This window comes from Callionymus lyra, chromosome 14 (genome assembly GCF_982586985.1).
Source record: "Callionymus lyra chromosome 14, fCalLyr1.hap1.1, whole genome shotgun sequence".
NCBI lineage: Eukaryota > Metazoa > Chordata > Actinopteri > Syngnathiformes > Callionymidae > Callionymus > Callionymus lyra.
The window spans coordinates 13,221,965-13,234,463 of record NC_141831.1 but is presented as its reverse complement, the minus strand read 5'-3'; the positions used below and the strand labels follow the sequence as shown (position 1 = coordinate 13,234,463).

The window sequence follows — 12,499 nt, the reverse complement described above, 5'->3', positions numbered from 1 at the left end:
AATTACATTTTTTTGTTTGATAACCCTTTATAAAATAGCAGAATATTATTTCTTGCACGTTTAATATTCACGTGTTGTGTTACTTTTTTTTTTGTCAACATCTAGAGAGACCAACGTTTGTACAGCGACCTATGAACCAAGTGGTCTTGGTAGACGAGAGTGTTGAGTTCCGGTGTCAGGTCCAGGGTGACCCGCCGCCTACCCTTCGCTGGAAAAAGGATGATGTGGATATTCCCCGTGGAAGGTGAGCAAGAGGTCTCTTGAATTGTAAAAAAAAATGAGGATGTTGTATTTATTTATCTATTGTTGTAAACACAAGGGAAAATAATGCATAGCCATTAGCTAATTATTTTTGATTCATTATTTAATGCCCTGTTATAGACGATATTTTTGTATGAATTCAATTTCACTCCAATATTTTATTTTTACTGCTAATATTCTGACCATATTTGTACTTTTTGGTGCTAAAAAAGTGGTCGGAATCTACCAACCATAGCCCGCAATTTTTTAAGTTCTTAAAGTGAACAAACGCTGTGACACGAAAACATATTTTACCGTTTCAATCTTTTATTCATTTTCTTATTCCCTTTTCTGGAATTTAGCTGGAAGCAAACCAGCAACCTTCTTGCTGTGAGGCAGCAACCACTGCATCCACTTAAATATTAATTACAATATTTATTCTAAAGGTTGATTTTTCCTCAAACGTTGAATATACAGTAAATGAATAATAAATGTTAACTACGTGGAATGACAATGAAGATCAGGCATTTACTGCTTCTAAGTGGATAGTTGAAATAGATTAAACTTTTTTAATATAAAATAAATGAATGAATTTATACAGTGTCTCACATATTTTCGGATGAAAAAAAGGTGCAGAGTTTGTAAAAATCGATTCTCATACAACCTTAACGACGTCATATTATATGCAAGGTTCACCCCCGAGGTTATCGGATGAATTTTTTACTCCGGCAGCATCCATGACCTCTTTTTTTCTTTTTTTTTTTCTCAATGTGCTTCTTGGCGTTTACTGTTGCTAGGCTACGAAAAAAAAAAAAAAAAAAAAAGTCCAAGCAAGGCGATAATGGTTTGGATGTGAATGTCTGAGTAAGTCTGTAGAAATCCAATGGTCGAATGAGATTGTAGTAAGATTTTTTTTTAAAATTACCATTTTGATTCTTCAATATCAAACATAAAAGTGTTTTGGTTTGTGAAAATGTAATCCGCGGTCGTGAAAAGTGATTTCTCGCCAGGATGTTTACCTTTCAATCCCCCGTTACCATTTGCGAGACCAAAGATGGAGACCAAAGTGGCAGCTTTCTCCACTATAATCAATGCCTGTCTTTCTCTCCGACAGTCTTTCTGAACATGTTTTGACCTCCGTAGCCCTTGACTTGGCAAACATGTCCCACCTTCGGTACCGCCCCCTACCCCTTCCTTCAATCCTTTTCTTCTATCACCGGCACTTGAGTGAAGTGTGTTTCTGGGTCAGTGATGGGCTGTGAATGGACTCCCTCTCGCAAGACCCCATCGATATTTCTCCCCCTAAAGGACATTTTTAAATATGACTCTTTCTCACCTCGTGTGCCATTACTCTGCCTGACTTGGCTACTATTTTTCCCCACTCGGCATGGCTGGCTGGACGATTTCTCCATGTCTCTCCCCCAGCAAAAAGAGACCCCTGAGATGGAGCGTCCGACTGCTTGATCCTCAACTCTTACTTATCCTAACTCGGGCTCAGATGCGTCGCTCGTGTAGGAGATTTCTGCCCTGGTGCGCTGAACACCGCCATGAATTAGTCATTTCTTACAGCTCGACCCATTCGTCAAATTCCGTCTGTCGCGCCACTCCCCGAGTCTCAGACTGTTTGTCTACGTCTCCGGCTCTGTCTCCTTTTCTTTGGCTTTCCGTCTCTCTTTTTACGTGCACACACACACTCACACACACACACACACGCCAAACCCACACCACAGTGGGTGGCTCATCTTTATAAATATTGAAATAGTGGAACAGTCAGGGTTCCAGCTGAAAGCATCTTTCATTTCGCTGTTCCTTCATCACAGCGTAATTGCTCCCCCCACTTGTTCCCGCAATGAAGTGTTTACAGTGGGGAGTCCTAATTGCCCTCAAAACTCAGTGTATTTTTATAGAAAATGACATATTGTTTGTCAACAGTTTTCATATGTACCCGCTTTAAACGAATAGGGCTGGAGTTTTTGAAAGGATATCTTTTTATTATTGGTTTGTTTTTTTATTTAAGACTCAACAAATCAACTTACATTTTTGAACCTTTCCTTATCCAATTGTCATGATAGTAATTATATTTTTTAAAGATAGTACTAATACTAAGAAGAGCAACCCAACAAGCTTTGGAAGAATCTGCTTGTGTTTGTTTTTCTTACTTAATGTATGGTTAAAATCACAAAACGAGCACACAGAGGTAAAATAAATGTTGCGATTTTAAGTGTTTATGTGCATTTCTAAATAATAGATCTAAATAAGGGTGTATATTCTTGTCGAAAGGGGCCATCTTTGATCAAAATTTTATTTATTTTTCTGTTTAATATTCTTTATTTTTTTGTGGTTTCACTGTGAACATGCTACATTTTTTTTCCTGTGTTTTTTTTTTTTAAAGGTCTGTTCCATGTTAACAGTACAATTAAAGCTATATAAATAATATTTGATGTGATTATTTTAACTTCTTAACCATCTGACACTGTACCAAGATGGAGTCCACTGGTCAGCCCACAATTGTTAAATTGAAGACATCAAAAATCACATTTAATGTCTTAAAAAGGGTAGATGAGCCACAAGTTCAATTCCACCAAGAAGTGAATAAAACATTATTTAAAGTATGCAGTTTTAAGTTAAGTTTACTAAAATTGAAATTTCATTTCTCAAACTAACTAACAGACTAGTTTTTGAAAGTACATTTTGGTATAGTAATAAGAACCTCCTTGATTTATTTGACAAGAAATGTAATCTTACACGACTCTCATAAACTATTAAGGGGATCTAAATGACACTTCAAGGAATTGGGATTTTTTTTATTTTTTTTTAAATAGTTAAATTCACAAAAATACTAACCAAAGGTTAAAATAATTCATGCTCCTTAAGGGTGTCTGCTGTATTTTATATAGCTCTAAGTCAGGGGTCTTTTTTGACTGGGAGGTTCTGTTAGCATTTGTCTCCCGATTTATATTTTGTCGTTTGATATTGTTTGGATTTTTGAATGGCTTCAGAGTAAATTTGAGAGTCCTCTGCTCTCGGCCATGGGATTAATTATCCCTGAGATTAAGATGAATCCTCATTTATATTATGCAGTGAAAAGTCCCAACATATGGTATATAATTTCTAAAATGAAATTAACATTCCATTTCTCTAATTACTTCTGTAAACAAGAGCTCAAAATATCAATTCAATAATATGTTTGGGTTTTTTTTACATGCTTGTGAGATGATTTGAAAGTGCATTTTGAAATAGTAATAAAAACCTCCCTGATCAGATTTAGAAATGTTACACAAACATTGAAGTAAATATGCTACAAAGGAAAAAATGAATGCAACTCAAAGGTATTACAGAGAAAATATGACGATATTTTGAGTGGAAACCAGCTCAGTTTATAAGACAACAGATGTATTTTAGTTTTTTGTTTATTTCTATTTTTTGAAGTAGATCACTGGTTTATAATTAGGATTTCAAAGAAAATCATTCAAAGGACTATGTGTTTGAAACATTAAGTTCCACGACTTTGTTTGACTCGTCAATTACTCCGACATGATACTTCCTGTGATCTTTGTTTATCCTGATCAACGCGTCAACGGCGCCGTCTTCTCTCCTTGCCATTGATCCATCTTCCGTTTTTTTTTGTTTTTTTTAAATGGACTGACAAGCACTGACTGGAATTCTCCGTCACCAGATATGACATCAAGTATGACAAAGAGGATTTCCTGCTCCGGATAAAGAAAGCATCCGTCAGCGATCAGGGAACCTTCGGCTGTGTGGCTGAGAACCGTGTGGGTAAAGTGGAAGCGTCTGCCTACTTGACGATCAGAGGTGGGTACAAACTCGTGGCAGAAATATTTTTATTTCTTTCATAACCCTCCTGAGGCAGGTCATAGGATTTTTCCTTTTTTTTTTTCCATTGCTCATTTTGCGAGCGCTATTGGCCCCCTGCTGGAAGGTTATGCCCAGGCAGGGGCTTCTTCTAATATATCCGGATGATGCAGTTTATTGCCTGGGATCTCCAGCCAGGTCCCAAATATGAACCGTCTCACCAGCTTTAACTGATATGATATGTCCCCCCGGGAAGCGCAAAAACCCCCTAAATGATCCTCACGAAAACAATATTGTGAAATACCAGGGATCATAAAGCATATTGGTGGTTGTTATTAACTGTGAAGTAATTATCCTTTTGGTATGCTGTGTACACAGATCAGCCGTAACACGTATTGGATTTTTTTTTTCGTAGCCGAGATTATAGCTATCTGTTAAAAACTCCAGGGGGTTTTTGATGGGGTTTCAGAGGCTGGTTCTAATTGGTTGTGAGGAGGTTCAAAGAGACCTTTAGGATCTTGGTTCACCAATAAAAATACTAAAAGGAGTACACACGAGTACTAGAACTCATCGTTTCTTGTTATCCATATCCTAGGGATTGGTAATGAACTTTGATTCTTTTGTGGCAAACAACCGAAATGCTCGTCTTTTTGGTGGCCACACTGGAAAAAACTAAAAGTTGAAATAACGTTTTTGCTAATAATTGCATTAGGTTAGTTGTGCATAGCAAATTATTTTATTATTTTTACACTAACCTAACCTACAATGATTTGCAAATACCTACCATAATGAATTCAATTAAACCCAAATTTTCTTTCAACTTTTGATTATTTTTCGGTGCACGAATGATACGATGAGACGATGATAATGAGTTATTTTTTTCCAAAGAGAACTGAGAAGTGACAAAGTTAGGAAACATCAGAAACATGTGTCACCTGTTAGCAAATGTTCTTTGCAATGGAAATTATTAGTTTATTTTGTTTTTGTAAGAAAACAGGAGTGAAAATATCCCAAAGGTTAAAAAAATTAACACAAAATGTGTACAATTTGTAATGTAATTTTCCTTTTGTTAGAATTGATGTTTTAAAATTGGTATTGAAAAAAGTAAAGAACAGGAACTGGTATCAAAGTGAAAGTATTGGTATCTGTAGTAGTATCAAAACATTTTGGTCGATACCCAGACCTTTAATATATATTTCACTCTGAACATTTTACTTTTTTCCCAAGATTTTTTTACTTGAAGAAACTTCTTAAGTATATATTTGCCTGATGCATTTCCCAAACGTTTTTTTAATAAGAAGTAAATGTATTTATTGGTCCATCGAAAACACACCTTAAATAATTAATAACAGTTTTAAGAGAAAATGTTTTTACTGCAACCTTTGGAGGGCTGTTGAAACAGCACTTTTAACAACAAGGACAAATGTAAGAAAAAACAAAAGATATTTTTGGAAGGAAATCACGTCTGAAAACTAGCCGAGAGCTGTTGATGTTGTTTGTTCATTATTTCTTATCCTTTATCTACATCGGTTTTCATTATATCTGTTATGTATTCACAATAGTACAGATTTGTTTCTAGAATGTAATAAAATACACATTTCAACTGTTATCAAATAAGTTTCACCGATTAAAATGGAGCATAGAGAAGAAAAGATGTAAGATTTTCCTTCTTTTCTATTTCGCTTAACCAAATATTGTCTCCCCACTTCATTTATGTTATTGTGTTCATTTTAAATGATGTTACTCAATACTGACTTTGTTTGTGTCATTTGATATATATATATGACTTGGTAAAACATTTTTCAGTTGGATTTCAGTTGCTGTAAAATACTATTAGAGTCAAGAAGGAAAACACAGAGAAGAGTTGAGAGAAACCACATCCCTGTCTGCTGGTAGCTAATGCAAGATCAGATTAAATCATGCTTTGTAAACTGTATTTTACCTGGAAAATAAAAACAAAATACTCATGAATAGATAGACTTTTTTGCGAGGGGGAGGGTTCCATACGTGTTGATCATTTCAGCCTGTGACTTTTGGTCAGTGCTCACCATTCTAACCAAACATGTCCTTAATGCTCTTCCCATCACCCCGCCTTGGTGATGGAGATTCATCCTCCACCCGACTGAAGGTCACAAAGGGAAAAAAAACAACTCCACATCATTCATCTGGATTTTTCATCATTATTTTTTTCCCCCCCTTCCTTCTGTTCTGCTCCTCTCTGCTCTCTGTGTTTATGTCATCGTCACCATTGTTGTGTCACCAGCTCGCCCTGTTGGTAAGTAGGAGCTGAAACCCATCGTGCATGTGTTGTTCTCTCTCTTTTTTAATCACACATACGCATGCATTCATTAAGCGAGGATCTACGTTTTTTGCACTCAACCCTCATCTCTCCCCTTTTTTTTTTTTCTCTAAAGAAGCATAGTGACCTAGAGAAGCTCTTATGAAGGTTTAGTTGAAAAACTTGTGAAGGACATCGAGTCTGCCCACTAATTACGATAGCCAATATCATTCATTCTGACGTCCCCGTCAACGTAATGAATGGTACGTGTGGTTATCAAAGCCCAGGGATAGAGATAACGCACACCCAGTAAACTATAGATAACACACTCCCAAGTGCATGACCCGACTAGATAGCCCTCCCGATTTTTTTTCCCCCTGTCGTCAAAGTTCTGAAAATGCGATGTCTTTATTTGACCTCAGAGGCGCCTCAGTTTGTGGTGCGACCCCGGGACCAGATCGTGGCTCAGGGCAGGACGGCCACTTTCCCCTGCGAGACCCGCGGCAAACCTCAACCCGCCGTCTTCTGGCAACGGGAGGGTAGCCAGGTGAGAAAAGCAGACCTGCAGACCATTTCAAAAAACCTTCCGGACGTTTCGGTGGGAAATATCAGAATACAGCAGATGTGACATTGTAAGCGGTCGTGTGCCACCACAGATAATGAAACGGTCATTTATCATCAATCCTGCGCCATTCTGACCACCTCACTAGAGTCATTAGACGTAATGAAAGCAGGCTAATGTCCTTTCCTGCCCGTCAGCCCGTCTGCTTGGGCTGCAGAAATGAACAATGCTGATGCCTCAATTTCATGACCATGATTGCGGGATTATCTCTCTGGGGCAAAAAGAGTCATTTTGTTCCGGCAGGAAATAGAATTCTTGCTCTTTTGTTCACTGAATTGTACATAAATGTAAAAAGAAAAAGGAGTAGATTCAAGGTGTCTTACGGCCTGGAGATTTTAAAATATGCCTTCATTTACTTTTAGCAAAACAAATATAACAAGTATAAACAACATTCTATCAACACATGCATTCAGGAAATTAAATTAAATTACGATAACTTTTACAATTTAACATGTGATATTTTGATCATCTACACAAATTTAAGACAACAAGTGGATGAATACAAGTGACGTTTAACTTCTAGTTAATGTACTTTTCAGTTTATAAATTAATCAAAAACAGTATTTTAAATCTTTAACCAATCATGGAGAGACAATCCGTTTAAGTGATAGATCACCCAAAATTCAAATTCTTTATACTCACCCTCATGTAATCTAAAGGGTTGTGAATATGTTTAGTGTAATTGGTTCCTTTTAAGAGTTAAAGGCAAAAATGTATGTTTATATTAACGTATCGACTGTTCCTCATCTTCATCTTCTTCTAAAAAGACACGCTTAAAACCATCCAAATACCACCGTGATGCTCGTCTGCAACTTGCATTTTGAGTTGACGCCTCAACATGAAGAATAGTTACAAAAACAAATTAAATAAGTCTATATATTTTAAGCTTGTTTGTGGCTCCAGCTACACGTTTAGCCTCATTGAATCACAGTGTCAGTGCACATGCTCAAGATTTCTGCTGGTAGCATAGGATCGTTCTCTAAAAACAAGTTTAAATTAAGACTTATTTACGATGTTTTTTTGGAAAACTTTTTAATACCAAGGCAAGAGGCACATTAGAGTGTCTTTTTGGAGAAGTAAACAAGCACTGGTCATTATTTTAGAATGGACATCACTTTTTGCTGAGAACTCCAAAAAGCAACAGATTGCTTTGAAAATAATCCCAACCCTTAGTCGACTTGAGGGTGAGAAGCAAATGATATTTGAATTTTGTGTGATCCATCACTTGAAGTTATATAATTCAGGAATCAGAATTTTTATACCAGTTCATTATTTTGCTATTGTAGAGTCAAAGATTCAAATAATTACAAAACTAATTCCCAACCCTAGTTTAAATACATATAGGCTAGATTAACCCCCACATTTGAGAACTGAATATTTCTGCCTGACTTTCTTTCCTCTCACTGCAGGATCTGATGTTCCCCAGCCAGCCATCACAAGGAGACAGTCGTATGTCGGTGTCCGTGAACGGGGAGCTGACCATAACATCCGTGCAGCGCTCCGATGCCGGCTATTACATCTGCCAGGCCCTGACTGTCGCTGGGAGCATCATGGCCAAAGCCCAGCTGGAAGTTTCAGATGGTAAGCATGGATACAAAACAGGATTTGCTACGTGGTTGACGGAAAGTAGTATCATATGGTCACCAAGATAATTATGATAATGAGATGATACACAATTTCCCGAAGGAGATCTCCTGAGGGATTAATAAAGTTTATACATCTATCCATGCGTTCATTCATCCATCCATCTATCCATCTATCCTTCCATCTATACATCCATCCATCCGTCTATAAATAATAATGCAAAGCTTTTGTTTTTATGTACAGGTTCTCCCTTTTTACTATAGTTTACATGAGACAAGTTTAGGTACGAGTCTCCAGGGACGATGATGTTTGCTGATGATATAGTGATTTGTAGTACAATTAAGCAGAGTTCCAGTTTGGGATCAATCATGCTCACAAAGGTCACGTTCAAGGGATGATCTGTAACAGCGGCTCAAGCGAAAAGTTTAACAGGAAAAAAATAAGATCACAGACACAGAAACAGGAAGCAGAGTTAGAAGAGTCAGAGTGAAAGATGCTCAGGTTTCCATTGGGACTTGTTTGGAAGGACAGGAAAATAAATGTCAAGGGATAATTGATGTGGAGAATTCTAAAGAAAATGTTGGCAGTTTTGACACACAAGACGCGTCACAGATTGTAAACCTAGAGTCTGTGAGGGCTTCCATTCATGGTTCAAATAAAATACCACGGCAAATTAATTACAAGGATGTTGACTTCACTTAGGATTAGGTCTCGGGAGAAGCCTGGTTTAAAAAGAAGAAACTTGCAAAGCTATTAAAGCAAAACGCCTCAAGCATATTCCTGAGCTGTCATGGATATCCTCCCTCCCCCCAAAAGAGTTAGTTTGCGAGCCAAACATTGGAAGTGTAATGTCAAGTGAACTCAACAACAACATTTTTCTTCTGCACAATAATATCAATGACACGGCGTGTGAGGCAAACAAAAAAAAATGAGCCGACAATACCGACAACATTCTCGTGACACAGCTCGGTGGTAATATGATTTGTCACATGTTCTATTATATGCCTTGTTAGCTACACAATCCTTATGGGATGTACACGCACAATTATTGAATATGCAAATCGCTATTGCACATTTACATGGCTCGATACACGGGTAATAACGCTACATTAAAGCCATTAGGGTTTCTCCCAATGGTATCATTGGAAGGGGCTTCTCTTTGCACTGATAGCAACATTAATTTAGACAATACAGCGTTCATATAAGGGCTGTCAAATTTAAAATCCTTTTTTTTTTAGTATTTCCCAAAGCTGAGGAAAGAGTTCCACTACATGTTGATGAATCCGTGTCCGGCTTACCTTCCCCCCTTTTTATGGTCATCTCGCCGTTCATTTAATAAGGATTTTGAATGAAAATATCGCCCGCAATTACGGGACGAAGCTTTAATGCTACGATTAAGTGGCGTGCTGTCGCCCACCTCGTAGCCGTTGACGCTCCTCTTTTCTTTTGTTGCGCGACTCTTTCTCCCACACATCGTTAAATAAACATCTGCTTATTTGGAGTGAAAATGGTGTTACTTGAGCTTGAGATGTGGTTGATGAAGGTGGTAAAAAATTTGAAGGGAATGAAAATCTGTCTTAATGTATAAAAGATAATCATATTACTTAAGAGGGGAATTTTTAACCCCCATTCCATCTTCTTTCGCGATCCTACGGTCAAAGGAGGTTGGGCAGCTCGAGGGCTGATGAACGACAATTCTCGCTCTCATCGCTCCAACTTATTCATCACATTCCACATTAATCCTGTTAAAGGTCACTCTTCAGCTTCGGAGAGGAGAGGTTTTACCAACACATAAATAAAAACAACCACCTACTGAACCCATTCCATGCATCTAGAGAGGTATCAGTTGTGTTTAAACACGTGCATCTCGTCAAACACACGCTTATTGTGATTTAATGTACACATATTGTTGGATTAAAATGACAGGGTTAATAATTTCTGAATAAATCCATGATGGGAGAAGGAATGGGATGATCTTCTTTGCATTGATTAAAATAAAATCCAAGGACAAAATCATTCGTTCCATATCATTGTGAGGCAGAGACAGGAGGTTCAGTATATTTAAGCTTTCAGTGCATTACGTATAGTACTGCAATATATTTATATATATATATATATATATATATATATATATACACAATATTTTATTGTTACATTTTTTTTAAATGATTCACATCCTGTTAAATAATTACCTGTTAGTCCCATCAATGGTCCAGTGTTAAGAAACTAAATAAAACCCTGCTACAAACTGAGAAGTTTCATTCCGATATCGGTTAAAAGAAAATAAGATTATAGAGCAGGGTGGTGATGGGTTGATAAGGCCTCATGAAACAGTTTTGTAATGAAGACACTGCATCATGATACAGTGTGTCTTTATTTTGAAAGGTCACCATAAAGCAGAGAGTGCAATCTAGTGGCTTTTCAAATTATTTTCAAATTAAGACACTGTATCATGATAATGAGGCCTCATCAAACCATTAGTAGAGCCGAGAGTGTCACTAGCATTCTGCTAAAATAAAGATACTGTTTCATGAAGCTTTATTGGCCCACCACAACTGCAAAATAAATAACACACAACCTTTGATTGAAATAGTTGTGTGTCCTTCATGGATTTTAAAATGTTTGGTCAAAATTGATAAACATGAGGTAGTTCAAACACAACAGTAACATTTTTTATTTGCACTCGCTATTTAACTTGTCAAAGAGTGAAGTAATTCTCTAAAGCAGTTGTTTAAACTTATTTGGGAAACAGTTCGCAGTTACTCACCACCATTCAAACACCGCACTTCCTTGTTCTCCAGGAGAAGCAGATGGAATGGACCAATGGGGTAGATAAAAGCTCTGATTGGGGGGGTGTTGGGCTCTTCCATTTTGACGGGGGTGTTTTTACTGTTTTAGTAAGCAAACAATGTATTTTAACTAGATATTTTAAAGTTGGCTTGTATTTAATTTGGTTCATATCTATTGTTATTTTTAATGAAAATTTTGATAAGTGAACTGCAATTTTTGGAGATTCTCAGCCCTTTTCTGGACTCGTTTGACACCTGTGGGCAATAGGTAACCTCAAACTAAATCTAATCTCTAATTTGTGTTGCGTTCAAAAAAATAATGGAAAATAAGAACATTAAAAAAAAGATCCTTTTTTTCCTAAAGTTGAAGAAACTTTGTCCATCTATTCCTCTTGAATTTGTAAGACAGTTTATGCCAAAGTGTTCTTTATAAAGCATTAAAAATGCACAACGTTAAGACTACTAGCATTAAAAACAGTACATAAAACAAGTATAAAAAGGAGAAATATAAATTGACAGACATAATATAAAGTGAAATTGTTAGGTACAGTTCATTTGCAGTCAAGGTAAACAAGTAGGTAAGTGCACAAAGTGAAGTTTGATTCCCAGTGGAGTGTTTAAGGATGGCGAGGGAAGCAACTGTCCCTGAGTATGGCAGAGCTTGTACGCCATGAAAAACATGTGTATTGCCTTTACCATGCTGCGATGGATTCGACTAATGCAGCACGTTGTCAACCATGAATGGCTACAGTATTGATGTACCCGTGAGAATTCACTTCGATACATAACCTAGGAACAACAAAGCCTATACTTCAACGATATATTTCTAGAATACATTCTCTTTTTTTTAGGTGTTGCATCTGAACCCTTTTCCATTCATCCCTCATTTGTCTTGCTGGGTTTCTGGAGGACCCGCGAAGAAAGAGATAAAAGATAAGGAGAACTTGTGTAGACATGTGCAGATGTAGACGAACCTGATAATGGCAAGGGAGCAGCAGTGATTGAACGGGAAGCAAGGGCATTAACAAGATCCCGAGAGCAGATTTCCCAATGATAAAAAGCACTGTAAAAGAGATGTATAGTTGTCCTATATGTTAATTCAGGGGTTTCATGATGTAGAAGGGGGGATAAAGATGCCAAGACAGCGAAAGAAGGTGTAGGACCGTGAGTCAG

At 37.1% G+C, this 12,499-nt stretch overlaps 1 protein-coding gene across 1 annotated transcript in view; it reads left to right on the top strand.

Annotated features, from left to right (window-relative positions):
* The window catches only part of LOC148066058 (roundabout homolog 2-like), a 102,999-nt gene that overhangs the window by 56,850 nt on the left and 33,650 nt on the right, over positions 1 to 12,499 (top strand). Inside the window, exons 5-8 of the mRNA XM_087807891.1 lie at positions 106 to 244; positions 3,917 to 4,053; positions 6,754 to 6,878; positions 8,363 to 8,534. Coding sequence (XP_087664017.1) covers positions 106 to 244; positions 3,917 to 4,053; positions 6,754 to 6,878; positions 8,363 to 8,534 — 573 coding nt within the window. The remainder of the gene's footprint in view (positions 1 to 105; positions 245 to 3,916; positions 4,054 to 6,753; positions 6,879 to 8,362; positions 8,535 to 12,499) is intronic.